Consider the following 15,785-nt stretch of genomic DNA (forward strand, 5'->3'; position numbering starts at 1 on the left):
TGTTGCTGTGTTCAGCGACAGCTCCCAGAAGTCAAACGGGACTGGGCCAGTTCGGTCCCGGGGTGAGAGACCTCCACGGAAAACCAAGTGACTGCTGAAGGGCATTGCTGATAGTCCAGTAAACCTCCGAGTGAGGCACTATACCAAGGTCCTGCACACACGGGTATTAGAGATCCCAAGGCACTGCTCGAAGAGTACAGATATAAACCTCGGTGCCCTGGCTGGTGTTGTGTGACCCATATGTCTTACTCCCCCCTCTGACCGGTGAGGCTGCTGGAAAGCAGGAAGACAGCTGCACATCACTCAGGCGGGGGCTGTACTTCAGTGGTGGATAGACTGGGTGCCCTCCTGCGTGTGATGTACTTTGGTATCCTGGAGATGGACTGCAGAAATGCAGCTACAAATGAAAACTCTCCGGAGGCACCGCCTGGCAGGAAGAGCATCTTTATTACCAGCAGGGGGCGCTGTTGGCTTTTAAAATGACCAGCTGACGTACAGTACGTGAACTACCATGCAGAAGACTGCTGTACGGTACAGTGATGTGCAGTTCTGGTCCTGGAAAGCCGTGTTTCTGCCAGGTTTATGTTACAACGTAGCTCTTCGGGTATGAAATTATTTGCTTATTTGAACGAAATTAACTGCTCTTCAGGAAAACCTGCCGATACACCGGCCCTCCAGGACCAACATCAGACAACCCTGGTAAACAGAGGTTTTAAGGAACAGTTCGCTACAAAAACAAAACATAAGTTAAGACGATATTGGAGTTTTAAAATAATTTATTTCAGTCAAAATAATCTAGTAAAGAAATAAAGATTAATCTGAATATGTACAAGTTTTTTGGGATATATATAAACACGACAAACAAGAACTGTACATGTCAACAAGATTCCAGAAAGAGAGAGAGACCGGCAATACCGAACATTCCACAACAGATTCCAAATACTTTGAACTTTGCACACACGAATGCTGTGTTACAATCAATGTAACTCCATAGTAATTTCCTGTATCTAATAATGAGTAACCCATTCAGACCTTGGAAATGAAAAAAAACTTTCGATTTAACGAACTGGCTGACACACTGACCACGCCTCGATTGGCTTTGTGTTGCTCATATTAGATTCGCACAGTTCATTGGGGCCCAGGGGTGGGCTTGCACATGGCGGCTCTCAGAAATGTGGATAAGAACCGCTTTTCGGAGGTTAAATGCCTATAACTGTAACACGACAGTCCTGTTCATCAACACTTATTGCTTGAACTCATTTATTCCACCTGGAGCATTCCCTGCTGCTTACTGGGATGAATCAGTATTGAGTCACTCTTGAAAAGGTACTAGTAATAAGTGTAAGTGATAAGGAAGTCTATAATATTCACACCAATATTTTTAAAAGCAAGTGTAGTGCACTAGAGAGCTTGGAATATTGCAGAGCTGGAGAGGCTACTACACTACATGGATATTATGAACATAACAGAAGTGTCACTTAAACTCTTCACCTCCCATTGAGTCAAACTGCAAAACAGCGCGGGGAACGGCTTCGGTTACTACATCTCAAGGCACCAGGAAACTGCCTGCGACACGCACCGTGTGGACAACGGCCTCTGACGGAGCCATAACAAAACAGTCTTGTGAAACAGCAAAGCGCTTACAGTATGAGGTGCCCTTGGGCCAAAGAGCTCTGCGAATAAACAAGAACAGCCCTCGTGCAAGACCAGGCAAGCAAGCTTTTAGTAAATTAATCTCTATAGAAAAGACCGTACCTGATGAACACCTTGTTGTAGACGGACCACATGTTTTATGTATGGCCTTACATGGCATTCCAAGGACAATGTTTTAACAAGACCTTCCTGTAAGCCCATATTAACAGGCTTTGATTGGACAAAGTGTATTGAAAATTGTTACCACTAGCCAAACCTGCAGACTAGGGCCCATTTCCACTCAGCTGCTGCTCTGGGTAAAACCATACACAAACCCACAGGAAGTCAAAGTTTTTGTTCACACATTCAAAGACCTAGCTGTTGGCTTTTAATTGCAACACCATGAGTACAAACTGCATTGAAAGAGTTAAATTAATGCCTGGAGCACAACATGCATAAAATAAAAAAAAAGAACACCCATGTCTGTAAATTCCTTTTGAGAAGCTACAAAATAAAAAAAAAGATACATGTGAAGTTACAGAACTCAAAAAGCTTTTTCAAAGCAATAGAATTTGACTTTCCCAGGCACCATTACTGTATACTGACCTGAGTTACTGGCTTATTGATTGTCGTGATTTGGCTTTGCTAGAAGAACTAAAAAACGAGTGGTCACTTTGAATCTGTTATTGGGGGATTCCGCAAAAATGGGAGAAGAATTTCCTCTCCTCCTTCACCAATCACTTGCAACCCCACCCAACCCTCCCGGTTTTTCTCACAACATATTTATTAGTCAGGAGACATTTTTGCACCCAGCCTTTGTTTGAGGAGTGATATACGCCCGAGTGAGTTCCCGGGCTGCTGTCACATTTGATGTGAACCTCAGACCGATCTAGAAAACAAAACCTGAACGATAGCTGAATTGAAGAGGGCTGCATACAGAGATCTGGCTTGCGCAGGGCCCAGGGACGTCCTGGGCGGGATGGTCAGAAGATTTAAGCAGGTAGTTTGCTTGACATGGAGGTCTACTGCCAGTGCCGTAAGATTGCAGGGACAATTAATTCAGCAGCACCAAAGGTGGTAAAATCAGAGCAAATGGAAGCTGAAAACTGGACTAAGGTTTTTTTTTAAATGACTAAAGGGGAAAATATTAATAGATTCCCAATCACTGTTCCACACTCACGAAACAAGTAAGAAACAAGTTAGTTTCTCTAACTTTCACTACAACACACCAGAGATGGAGACCCCCAGCATTTTCTTCTACTTGTTGGGAAGCCTGATGCGCAGGAGATCAGTGACCTGAGGCTCTACACCAGTGATCCCATATGCTGGTCCTGAATGGCTGATTAAGTGCCAGCTGGGCACTCGACCTGAACCGGCTCGTCAAGCAATCAGCTCGTTTTAACTGGACCAGTTCAACCGTCCTTCCCAGTTCTTCAGGTGCTGCCACTTTAAAGACACCTGGGAGACTCTCGGATTCACCAGCCCTCCAGGACCAGGACTGGACACCCCTTTCTCTACACACTGGCACCACTGACCACTATTATGCCATCATGCATGCATCGTGCACAGTGCTCTCGCAATACGGCACATTCAGAGGCCATTACTCACAGACAGCCTACTAGGAACAGGCAAAGCACATGTGAAGAGCAGCTTGCAGTACTGAAAAGAGAAATTGAGCTTTTATTTTTAATTTCTACCTAAAGGTTTCAGACAATTAGACTTTTCACTGCCTCCAACTGCATGCCACAGGCCAGCTTGCTTTGACTGCACACTACAGATTATGCTACCTGGATCATTTTCATTTCTTCCAGTTCATTCTAGATGTTTTATTGCTTTATCATCTTAGAGTTATCTATTGGTTTTTAACAGAAATGCCACGAGCACAAATTCTGCGGTGAAAGAGTTAATCTATTGCCCGGAGTACACTACACAATAAGACAAAAAGAACACACAAACCTATGAATTATACACAAGAAGCTACAAAATTAAAAACAAACATCAGGAAATAAGCTGAAGCCCTAAAAATAGTTCACTCATAAAAACAGTGGTAAGAAAGAATCAGCTTGTAAATGATGGCTGCATTATAACCTACAACTTCCTCCAGGTGAGTGACTGAAGCCTTAAGGGCCAGAACTAAAGTTTAAAACCCCCAGCCCAGTTAAACGCGCTGGGTCTGTGGAAGCTAGCCGTGTGAATCAGAAACACTGTGGAGCCCAGGTGGCTCAGGTCCTTGGTTACTGACCACCACCACTGCTGCTCACAGCATGCCGACGATGGAAATAACTCCACTGACAAACACCTGCAGGTCCCTGGGGGAGCAACACTGCCGCTCTGCAGGTGAGCATACGGCACCCCAACTGCTGAGACCCAAGCACCCAGAACCAGGGCATCAGCCTTTACCCCCATTCTGGGAAGGTTGCAGCTTTAACTGGATTCGTGAAACAGCAGTGTTTCCATTTCTAACACATTCCTTGGTGGGGGGGGGGCACTGACACCCTCGTCAGGCCGGTTTTGGTTTCAAGGCACAAATCAGCAGTCTCTGGGGCAGTATTATGCCCTTAATTAGTGGAATAATCAATTTACGACACCAGCCTGTCAAATTAAGAAAACAAAATCCGTAGGGCGTGGGATAACTGAGGCGGCGCAGCTCCATTACTCAAACACCCACTGATAACAACACAAGCCTTGTTTGTGACTCCAAAAACAATCACATTTTTGAGCTCGTATGTTTTAGAGAAACGGGGATAAAATGTTAGCTATTTTTATTTCTAACAGAATGTCAATATGTCATTTTCTGAAAAAACAGGACAATACATCATCCCTGGTTTGAATCCTGTATGAGACAGCACCTTATTTGTAAAACACCACTAATAAAACAGATCCACTGAGCCAGCTATACTGTGACTGACATTTCGGGGACCAAACCCTGGTGATATATTCCCCAGTGGCTGCAAGATGTTTTCCTATTACCACTCCATTTTCAAACGAAGGGAGCAATCAGCCGTAGTTTCACAGACCCTAATCAGTACTAATTTCGGACTACCTACTATTCATCCAGGTAAGAGTCCGGGACTAGAGCAAATCATGGTCGGTAAACCTATTCTTAATGTAAAGTGGAGACATCACTACATCAAGCTCTGTAGAATGTAACTCTTGTTCCCACAGAATCTCCCAGACAGTGTGGAAAGATACTTTTTCCTCCAGGTCTGCAACACGCCTTGCTGGAGAGCTGATGGCGGAAACTGTCAATTGGACCAGTCTGGCAAACCCCTCTTGTGTAGCTAACAAAAAATAAAGCAATCATCACATTCACAAGTTATTCTAAAGACTGCAACACAATTAACTTGATTTGGCCTGGGTCACTGACTAAGTTCACCACGGGCAACCTCCTATCATTAAAAGACACCTTTTGAGGATTTCTAAAACCGATACAGAAAGATTGCCCAGTAAATCATAAGAGACCAGCTGTCATCCTCAGTTTTCAACACAAGACAGATCCCCAATGTGCAGCACACACAGGCAGTGGCTATCTCCGGCAGCCACACCCTAAAGGATATCCTAGCATTTGCAATCCTACTTATAATTATGAATGAAGTCAGGGAGATTAAAAAGAAAAAACTAAACATGGATCTGTCAGCATCATCAAATAAGTCATCTTTATCTACATTCAAGCAGTGCATCGGCAGAAAGACTGAAAATGAAAAATCCTTTGTTCTTCCTTGAATGCGTATGTTACACTGATCTAAAACTTTTGCTATTGAAGAGATGAAGCTGACCTAGAACAAATTAGCATTTAGACTGATGACAACCTAAACCCCTTAACAATCCCCCCGAAACAAACAGCTCTCCTCCAACCTGCGACGTGTCAAATGAACCAAACGGGGGAAAAAAAGAATGCTTGACTTTGATCTCCCGAAACCAGGCTCGTTGCACATAATTAAAAAAACACGATTTTCATTTTACCGAGAAAAAAATATATAAAAAATGAAATGTGCAAGAGCACATTTACCAGAGTCAGGAAGTTATAGGCCTGAGAATTCTTCTCTGAAAAAAGCCTGCTTTTTGACAGGACATGTTCTGGGTAGATTGTCTTGTACACACTGAGATAAGGGCACAGCCCCCTCCCTGGCCTGATCAGCTCTGACTCTGGATCCACTGGGACCAGACAAAAAGGCTCTTTTACTGCAGTGTTCACACTAAGTGTGTTAGCACTGGCATATTAAGGCTGTAGCTGTGAGTCAGGGGACAGGGCGAGGAGGGAGTGTGGGATGGGTCACAACCTCCTGTGGTTGTTCTGTAGTCGCAGCATTTCTTCCTCCGTTTTCAACATCCGCTCCTCCTCCTCCTCCTCTTCATCCTCATCCTCACCAAAGAGCTCATTCTCCAAGAAGGACCCCCCCAGGTCGTACTCGTGGGCGTGAGCAGAGACCTCATTGGGTGTCAGGTGAGGAGAGCCCTCCATGAAATCCGCAAACCTGTATGGGCACATCAAACACATTTACGAATAAGCCTTCGGCAGCCGGGGTCAGAAGACACCAACAATGAGCTCGTCAACAGGGTCAAAACTCTCAAGCCCAGTGGATACCATCCAATTGTTTGCTCTATTTTAAAGATTTTATTCTCAAGGAAACCTGATTTAAATCAGATTTAGAAGATGCACCTGATTCATAGGAGAGTGGAGAGAAAGGTTGTATAGATCACAATATTAAAATTGTCCAAGTATGAAACAGCTGAGATTTTCTGCATGAAACTGCATTTGACACCGCTGAGTGTTCTTAGGTTTTCACATGCATGAAATAAAAAAAAATCAGTTAAAAATAAAGAACACAAAGGAAGAGAAAAAGTTATATGGTCTAATCAAACAAAAGCGTTGACAAAACCACGCAATATCGAACTCGGCACATATAGAAATGGAACCTCGAGGAACACAATCCAATAGACAATGTCAGCAAATAAGGGCAGATGCTACTGCGCCACCTTAGTGTGATGACGGCCCGTGTCCATAATGTCTTGCAGTCATGGAAGGACAGAATGCACTATTGCTGACCAGCAGGGGGTCATCATACCCTAGGGGTCTACTCTCACCTTTTGGGGGACTGGAGTCTGGAGACGGCTCTCCAGGCCTTGAACTCTGGACTGTTGCAGTACTCCCGCAGTTCCTCCAGGGCGTGCTGTGTCTCCACCTCCCCCTGTTTCTGGTACTCCTCTTCTGTCAGCAGCCGGCGGGGCTGTGGTGTCCACCTCCAGCTCGTAAGACGTCTGCAGCACAAAGCACAGCACTGACTGAGCACAGCCAGACACACACACGAGTGCAACACACAGTACTGAGTGAGCACAGCCCATCCCACACACACACACAACTAAGTGAGCACGCCCCCCCCACCATACACACACATACATATGAGTGCGACACAGCACTAAGTGAGCACAGCCCCCCCCATACACGAGTGCGACACACAGTACTGAGTGAGCACAGCCCCCCACACACACATACACGAGTGCGACACAGTACTGAGTGAGCACAGCCCCCCCCACACACATACACGAGTGCGACACACAGTACTGAGTGAGAGCAGCCCCCCACACACACATACACGAGTGCGACACACAGTACTGAGTGAGAGCAGCCCCCCACACACACATACATGAGTGCGACACAGCACTAAGTGAGCACAGCCCCCTACACACATACACGAGTGCGACACACAGTACTGAGTGAGCGCAGCCCCCCATACACACATACACGAGTGCGACACACAGTACTGAGTGAGCACAGCCCCCCACACACACATACACGAGTGCGACACACAGTACTGAGTGAGCACAGCCCCCCACACACACACACGAGTGCGACACACAGCACTGAGTGAGCGCAGCCCCCCACACACACATACACGAGTGCGGCACACAGTACTGAGTGAGCGCAGCCCCCCACACACACATACACGAGTGCGACACAGTACTGAGTGAGCACAGCCCCCCACACACACACACACGAGTGCGACACACAGCACTGAGTGAGCGCAGCCCCCCACACACACACAAGTGCAACACAGAGCACTAAGTGAGCACAGCCTCACACACAAAACACACAGCACTTACTGACCACAGAAAAGTGCAGAGCACACACACAGTGAACACCACTGGTCCCAGACAACACACCACCAACAACCTATCACTAGACCTGTGCATTTTCAATAGTGACAGGCAAAAAATCTAGCAGCTTTCTCACCACTTTCCTATTAAAATCTTTTGTCAATGTTAATGTCTTGAATGAATTTTTTTACTTCACACTGAGAGAAGGACTTCTTTATGAAAGCTTTTTCCCCAAAAAAACTCAGAATTGATGCCAAAAAAAACTAAACGATGAAATGCATTTTGACAACCTTTATACGTTTTAAAAATCAGTTGATGCTGTTTGACGTTTTTTCCATTATATACAGAGTGAGGGTTTTTTTCCCCAAACTAATGAGAAAATACAATTAAGCTCATCTAAACGGAACTGCTTCAAGATAATAAAAAAAACTGCCACAAAAAGCAATGACAGGCAGGTGGGTTTATTTTTCCTTAATGACGATCGAAAATGCAAAGCCCTAGTGATCAATGACGACTGATCACCAACAATTCACGGCTGACACCAGCAGCTCATCGTCAGTGATTTGTCACCTGGGAGCAGCAAATCGTATGTCTCTGCCTCTCTGACAAATTCTTCTCCAGGCCCTCAAAAAACAAGGACAAGTACTGCAGTTCCATATCCACACCATGTACAACATGGTGAAACTGACAAGCAACTGAAGGCATTTCATGCACAGGTTAGCAAAACCGCATAATTAAACTGGTGTTAAATACGGCCAACTAGAGAACATACAACATACTCCGTGTTTGCTGTGAACTGTTTTTCTGCACTGCAACCTTTGTCCTCATTCATTAAACTGCTGTAAAATAACTGAATAATAACAAAAGATGCTGTAAACAAAATGAGTTATTGAAAATGAAAGCAGTTGGAGTATCTTGACGATATATACTGGTTGTCTAGGCAAAAAGTGCTACGTTTTTCATGGATAAACACTTTCCGAAGACTTGCAGTGAGATGCCGGCAGACTCACTCCAATACTTGCTCTCCTGCTTGGGGAAAACAGCATATTGTATGCAACATGCATCTTGTCCATAGTACACAATCGTTGTCCCCATTCACCACCACTGGGGACAGACTTTCACTTCAGACAGTTTGCCTGTGATGAGCTGCTGAAGATGAACTGTTGAGGATGGCTCACCTCACATGCAAAAAGCTCAGGAAACCCCCTGAGGCCACCAGGCAAGGTGATGTGAAGAATTCAGAATTGTTTTAAGAGCAGTGGGCCTATGCAAGTCACATATAGTAGTAACACTAGCCTGCAATGTCAAGCTTTGTATCTTAATGCAAATAAATTGACAAAATACAAGGTCTAGGGAGGAGCAAAAGAACAAATTTTCCTGGATTTTTGGGACAGATTTACAAGAGCTATATAAAGGTCCCAGGTCCCATGCCATTCATAGCAGCAGGCTCTTTCTGCAGGAGCACTTGAGGAGAATGGTCATACCTGCACAAGGCCACGCCCAAGCGGACTGGGTACTCGAGATTCTTGGAACAGAAGGCAGCAATGATGAGTGCCAGCGCCACCTGCTGGACCTGGATGCCAATGTACACCAGGAACAAGCCAAGCAGCTGCAGTGTCCAGGACAGGATGTTAATGCTGCGTTCCTCCACCAGGGGGCCGTGCCGGTAGCACACGGCAAAGCTGATGAACCCCACTACTGACACGTAGCCTGAAAAACAGCAACACTCCACATCAGGCATAGACAACAGTGGCAACTCATTTACCAAGCACATTCACACAGAAATTTCCCCAACACAAAGTCTTTGACACTAGTCCAGAAATGCCACAGGACTTTCTGATCTTTTCTCAAAACACTCTTGCTAAAACTATAGGACTGAGTGGTTGAGATTATCATGTTTAGCCACTAAATGAAGTCATCTACAAAACTGGAAGAATCGGGGGTACCCAGGATCAAAGCAGAAGGACCACTGCATGTTTCCCAACTACAATGAAGTTTTAATTTTACTAGTCAAGGACAACAGAGAGACACAGAGGTCACCTGGCTCCTGGAGCAACTGTGTCAGCATGGAAGTCTGTGTTCAGAGACACAGCAGTCCGCTTGCAGCAAGGAAGAGCTCACCAACAGCATAGTGCCAGTGCTCACGGAGGATGACCTGCAGGTTCCTGAACACCATCTGGATGAGGTAGAGGGAGAAGGACCAGCCTCCAAATATCAGCACAAAAAAGGGACTTTTCTGGGGAGAGAGGCAGCAAAGACAAGGGAAAAATAAAAGAATTGTCTACATTGGTACCAAAATGTTTTTCATCCCATATAGTACAAGGTAAATGTACAGTAAACACCTGGCAGGACTGAGTACAAGTATAAATAGTGCCCTCCAGGTACTGGGCCATGGCTAGAGACAAGCTTGTCCTCCCCAGGGAACTTACCTTTGGTAAGAACCTGGCCACAATGAAGATCAGAATAATGAGGGAAGCGATCAACCCAGTACTCATGCCTGCAGAGTAGAAGAAAACCTGACTCCTGCAAGAAAATGTAAAAATCACCATCAGAGTCATCTAGGAACTGAAATGAGACCCTGGGTGTGTCTCATTGGGACCCAACTCTTCTACACATTCTACTGTAATCTGGATTCAAGAACATATCTGTGCTCACTTGTCTTCACCCATTTACTTGGAATAATATAACGAAGGTCTGTTTTTATCATGGTGTCATATAAAATATGTCTAATCTCAATATCATTGTGACCATTACACTTGTAACCTTCTGCCTGTACTTTCTGTGCATCCTAGTAGAGATTCAAAGCACCCATAACCTTGCATCGTTAAAAGGCTGTTTATTAAATGCATCTTTTGTTAACAATATGTCCTTGTAATTCCGATATGAAACGCACAGAGTTCAGGCAACCAAAATGTTTTTGATAAGGGAAAGGCAAGAATGGAAAGTCATCCAGCTGCTGGAGAGGGGGGTGGTGGGGGGTGTTGGTGTGGAAATGAGAATTGTAATTTACAATTCTGGCTATAGAGACTGCTCAGCCAGGGGAAACTGACGGAAAAGAAAAAAAAACGTTTTCTTCCTCTCATGCTATTGTGCCATAACTTCGGCTGAAATAAAAACCTGATGATCGCTTCTCCTCTGTAGCCCAGACTCTGATTCATTTCCTGGTCTCCTGAAGAGGGGTCCCTCACCCATCTGCCTTCCGGTAAGTCAGAATTAAAAGGACACGCTATTAACTAAAGAAGTGTTTGTGTTTAAAACACTTATTTTTAGATGCAAGGTCATCAGTGCTTTGACTTACTACTAGGTTGCAGAGAAAGTAAAGGCATGAGGTCATAAGTATTATGATTACAATGATTTTGAGATCATCATGGTGTTATATAAAAGATAAATAAAAACAATCCCTTAGTAACAACCTTCGGTTGCACTTAACCGAGGGCCTGTGACCCAGAAATCCTGAAATGGATCAAACTCCTAACAATGTGCCCGAGTCCATCCTAATAGCTACAAAGATAACTAAGACCCAGAGACCCTGGGATCAGGGCAGAGCTCAGCACGCTGCACTGAGGCACATCTCCTCAGCAAGGGCAAAATAAGAACCATCAGGTCACTAAAAATAAAGCAGTGCAAGGAAACAACACACGACTTTGAAAGGCACTTCGACTTTCGCGTGGCAGCATGGAAAATAGAATGGGATTACCTGCTTAGTGCATTTGCGTAGAAAAACAGGAATAAACCAGCCAGGAAGACCATGAACAGGCAAATGTCAAATCCTGGGGGGGGAAAAAGCATCCTTAGAATTTTCTGATTGCACAGCGGTGCTGGGAGGTCCGTCTTCTCAAGATTACTGTTGCCTACGCATGGCCCCGTTACAGAGCACGGTAGGCATTTCAATGTTCGTGCAATTTTACATTTGTAAGATCGGGAAATGAATTCACATAAAACACAAACAATTACAACTTAAACCACTGCAGGTGCCCAAAACACTTTTGATTAACTACATGTAATCAAAAGAGAAAACTGCCCATCCTCCCACTTCCAGTTGCTGCAGTGCAGTCTTATGAAAGCGCATTAAGCACACATTTCCAGTTGTACCGACAAATGTCATTCTGATCTTTACAGCGCCGAAAGGATGAAAATTCCTTGTCTCGGGCTATTGTTGTAGTTAACAGATGTAGTAGGTACGAAGCTTCCTCAACTTTTTTATAACGCCTATAAGCATATGGAGAAACAAGACTCCCCCTGCTGATCTGTGTCAAGGTCTGCCAGGTACTCACCAGGGCTGTACTGATGAAATGGAGAAACACTGTGGCTTACTGTCAGTGCAATGTGTTGATTTTTATATTAATATATAAAGCACTGGGAGATGCTTGTAAAATCAGTCAAGGATCGGGCTGCTGGACAAGTCTGTGGAGCCTTACTTATGTGATCCTGGCATTCATTCACTACAACAGCCCTGTTGAATTAAGCATATCACCTGCTATGGGTAAAAAGGCTAATAACGGGACCCGAGCTCAGCCTCTCTCTCTACGCGCCGGGGCTCTTACTGCGAGTGAGCTGCACAACATAGCCGGTGCTGGTGTCGGTCGGCTCCACTCGGAAGCAGGTCTTGTTCCGGAACAGGCTGACGGCAATGCTGGTCTCGTTGGAGCCCTCCTTCAGGATGTACTGGAAGAGGCTCCAGAGGGTGAGCTGCTCCAGCTCCTTCAGCTCCTGCTCGTCCTGCGCCACTGTCACCTTGAGCCGACTGGAGCTCCGCACCTGGATCTGCCACCAAGAGCAACGCCACGTTTCCAGAGGAACAAGTATCGTGCAAATAGACCGGATCAAAATCTGGTTTTCGTTTCGCTCTGATGAAACTGGTTAACACAGAAAGCAACTAAGAAACACAGTACATTGCAAGAAACAGCACAAAATTAATTCCATGGTGTGATGCCACGGGACATGGCCATCACTTAAGGGCACGAAACAGGCATGTCCACCATCCCCCCCCCCATCACAGCCTGTTGGGGAACTTTTAAGATCTTTTTACCAGCTTACACGGGGTAAAACAGATGTCGACAGGTGACCAGTGCAAAAGCTTACCTGTATTCTAGTCCAGGTCTCCTTCCAGCCAGGCTGCAGGTGGTTGTAGTAACAGAAGCGCTGAGGATTAAGCTTCTTGAGCGCCTCTCCATCCTTGATTGAGATGATGGGCAGCTCATCACCTGCGAGATACAAAAACAGAAAAGTGGCAGGAGAGCAATTTAAAAAGCTGGTGTCCTTTTAAAACCGCCGAAGGGAACTTCTGCGTTTTCCAATTCCATGCTTAAGGACTTACTAACCACGCAGACTTCAGTTTCGAACTGCACCTATTCCTGTTACTTTGTCACCTTTGTCGAACACACTTACTTAAACCACTATTTCAGGGAAACAGATGATACATCCATCGCACAAGGTGTAGACTCCAGCATAAGCCCACACCACGTGCTAACTATCACATCTACTAAAAACAACATTCTAAAATTCCTATATTAGTCATATATTAAATCCACAAGTTGCAGGTATACATGAGATTATACAAAGACACAGCACATTTAGATTTGTCTTTTCATTTTTTGTGTGATACTGCAATTTCCGTAATCCTGTTTTTTTTTTCATTTTTCCCCATTTCTTTACCAGATAGCATGGAAAACGTGATTTACAACACCCGAATTGCCTTCTTTAAATTGTGCAGTGTAACAACTCAGGGGAAAGACAGGTAAGGCGCTGCACTGAAAAAAGAATCTTTTCACAATGCCTCCATATTTTGTTTTCTTAAGGTAATACTTTCATATTGCAGCACCAACATCATTAAGCACCTTTTACACTAACAGCCATCAATTCCGGGCCTGCGGGAAATCTGAAGGTTTTGGGTTTCTTTAAAACAGCAGCGCCTGAAGAGTTGGAAAATATCTGTAAACTGTTCGATTAAGCCATTGGCGATCTAATTTAGGCCTTTTAAGTGCTACCTTGAAATGAGAACGGGCAGACGCGCCGGCACTTCCTGAAACCCACGGTACCGTTAATCGATAACTGTCCGAGATTAATGCCTAACTAAAGCGTCAACTTTTCCAGATAGGCAGGTTTTAAATACTTGGATTTAATCAATTTAAATAATAAGTTTCAATAAACTCCGCTCTTTTTCTAACCGTATTCCTTAACTTTTCCAAAAACTAGAGACTTGGTTTGGACGAGACATCCATATTCATTACTTCCTACAATATCAGAGTTTCACAATCAAACGGGAACTCCCCTGTCATGCCCTGAGTTTAAATTTAAATTTAAAAAAATATGAACCGTTAGTGGCTTCGTACCTGAGGTAATGGTCGGGAGGCACAGCAACACGAAACAGAGGAAGACAGCCACAGTTTTCACGCTTTTAAAATCAAATTCTTCCATCCATTTCATCTCTCCCGCCATGACAGACAAACGCGCACAAGCACTTGCTGGCTCCTTCGCCTAGCAACCGATTTGAGAAACGCGGCTGCAACAAATCAAAGAGCAGAACTCTGCCCTGCTTTCCACAAAATCGACCAATGAGAATAGGAGAGTGCACTGAGGGCAGACCAATCATTGTGAAAGTAAATTGCTGGGAGGCGGGTCCAATTAGATGATTCGTCAACTGGAACAACAATAACAGATTGAGCGTCACTCAACCTTGCTGGATCTGGAAGGCAGGGGCGGTGGGGCAGACCGTTACGTAATAGTCAGTAAACTGGATCCACGGAACTCTTAAATCGCAAGAAAAACACATAAACGGGGATTACGTTATACATTAACATTTTTTCAGTGCAAGAGATAGTTGAAAAAATCTGATATTGTCTCACAGTGGGTGGCCCGTGAAAGTCACCGCGAGGGCACATGGGCTATGTTGCGGGAGCTGTGTCAGTAGAGTCTTTAATTTCTCAGATCCTAGCGAGCTAAAACGGCAAATCACTGTCTTAACTGGACCAGTTTTTGTCTGAGCTCTGGAGTAGCTCTTGCTTTACACCTGTGGCTTACTGATGGGGCAAAAAATGAAATTAATGGAGTTACAATACACACACTGAAAGGTCTTATTTTGTATCATCCTCTGTAGTATAATGGCGGAGTTGCATGTGGTTTTAGCTACTGTTCAATGTGTAATAGATCTGAAAAAAAAAAGGTTTCTGTAATAAACCAGTCAGTCCTGGTTCCTGGTCATCCACGCTGCTAGAATCCCTCCTGTCCCACCTTCGTGAGGTCATTGAAGCCTGCACTGATCGAAGACACTGCTTCAATTGAATGGTTGCGTTTTGTTTCTAGTCACAGGTTTGGGATTTTCTTTCTTTTTTGTGTGTGCAAAATACACCGGCTAAAGCTCCCACATGTTTAAGAGCTGGGAGCGAACAGTTCAAATTAATCCCACTATTATTATTAAGTCAATAAACGGTCTGATAGGGTGACTAAGGGCTCGGCTGGAAAGAGAACCAGCAGGTGTGTGGGTCATCGGAACAGGGCTGGGGAGCCCTGCTTTAGGGGGGGTGAACAAGTCCTATATGACCCCCAGTGAGGACCACCGGCCTGGAGTGTGCTTCAGAGCGGTGTTGCAACTCCTAAATATTTCCCCCTACCGTAAAAACAGCATTTGGGGGATTGTGAAAACGTGTTTTTCCCAATACTGCACATTTCCTGCGTTGCGTGGTGCTTCACAGCTCCCAGCCATCCGGAGTTGTTTCTGTGTAAAAGCACCTCCAGGAACGCCCGGTCTAGCGAAACCCAGAAGCCCCGCAGACTCGGATCCAGGGCCGAGACTGGACAGCCGTAAACCGCACGCTCAATCCCGAGTCAAATGAAGCGAGAGGGTGAATGCGCGCTCAAGATCGCGTCTTTAACGTGGTGGCCTGTCATGTTACACACCTGCACGCTTCTAATGCCTGTGTAACTGATCACGCAACTGCTGCGTAGCTTTAAGGACACTGGAGTCCGCTCAGCCTCTGCCATCCTCTCCCGTGACTGAGGCAACTTCACCACCCTCCATAAATAATCTTCTTTATTCTACACTTCCTCCTCTGCCCACA

At 45.0% G+C, this 15,785-nt stretch overlaps 1 protein-coding gene across 2 annotated transcripts; it reads right to left on the reverse strand.

The window, feature by feature from the left end:
- Window positions 1–758: 758 nt before the first annotated feature.
- nemp1 (nuclear envelope integral membrane protein 1) lies at window positions 759–14,219 on the reverse strand. Of its 2 annotated transcripts, XM_015344329.2 has the most exons (10): window positions 14,061–14,219; window positions 12,811–12,932; window positions 12,273–12,492; window positions 11,426–11,498; window positions 10,158–10,251; window positions 9,850–9,964; window positions 9,213–9,438; window positions 8,299–8,352; window positions 6,718–6,891; window positions 759–6,107 (listed from the first exon to the last, which is right to left on the reverse strand). In XM_015344329.2, the coding sequence occupies exons 1-10, from the start codon at window positions 14,164–14,166 to the stop codon at window positions 5,906–5,908; spliced, it is 1,386 nt and encodes a 461-aa protein (XP_015199815.2). In that variant the 5' UTR covers window positions 14,167–14,219; the 3' UTR covers window positions 759–5,905. The 2 variants fall into 2 exon arrangements, with proteins under 2 accessions (XP_015199815.2, XP_015199816.2); XM_015344330.2 differs by lacking the exon at window positions 8,299–8,352 and having other exon boundaries at window positions 14,061–14,217.
- Between the last annotated feature and the right edge of the window lie 1,566 nt (window positions 14,220–15,785).

The sequence above is a fragment of the Lepisosteus oculatus genome, chromosome 1 (assembly GCF_040954835.1).
Source record: "Lepisosteus oculatus isolate fLepOcu1 chromosome 1, fLepOcu1.hap2, whole genome shotgun sequence".
Classification (NCBI taxonomy): Eukaryota; Metazoa; Chordata; class Actinopteri; order Semionotiformes; family Lepisosteidae; genus Lepisosteus; species Lepisosteus oculatus.

Bases quoted from the DNA above. Each gene is read 5' to 3' on its own strand.
- nemp1 (XM_015344329.2), bottom strand. From the start codon at position 14,166: ATGGCGGGAGAGATGAAATGGATGGAAGAATTTGATTTTAAAAGCGTG. The intron at 9,965-10,157 runs GTAAGTTCCCTG...CTCTCTCCCCAG, and splicing joins TGGCCAGGTTCTTACCAAAG to AAAAGTCCCTTTTTTGTGCT. The intron at 8,353-9,212 runs GTATGACCATTC...TTGTTTTTTGAG, and splicing joins TTGGGCGTGGCCTTGTGCAG to GGCCTGGAGAAGAATTTGTC.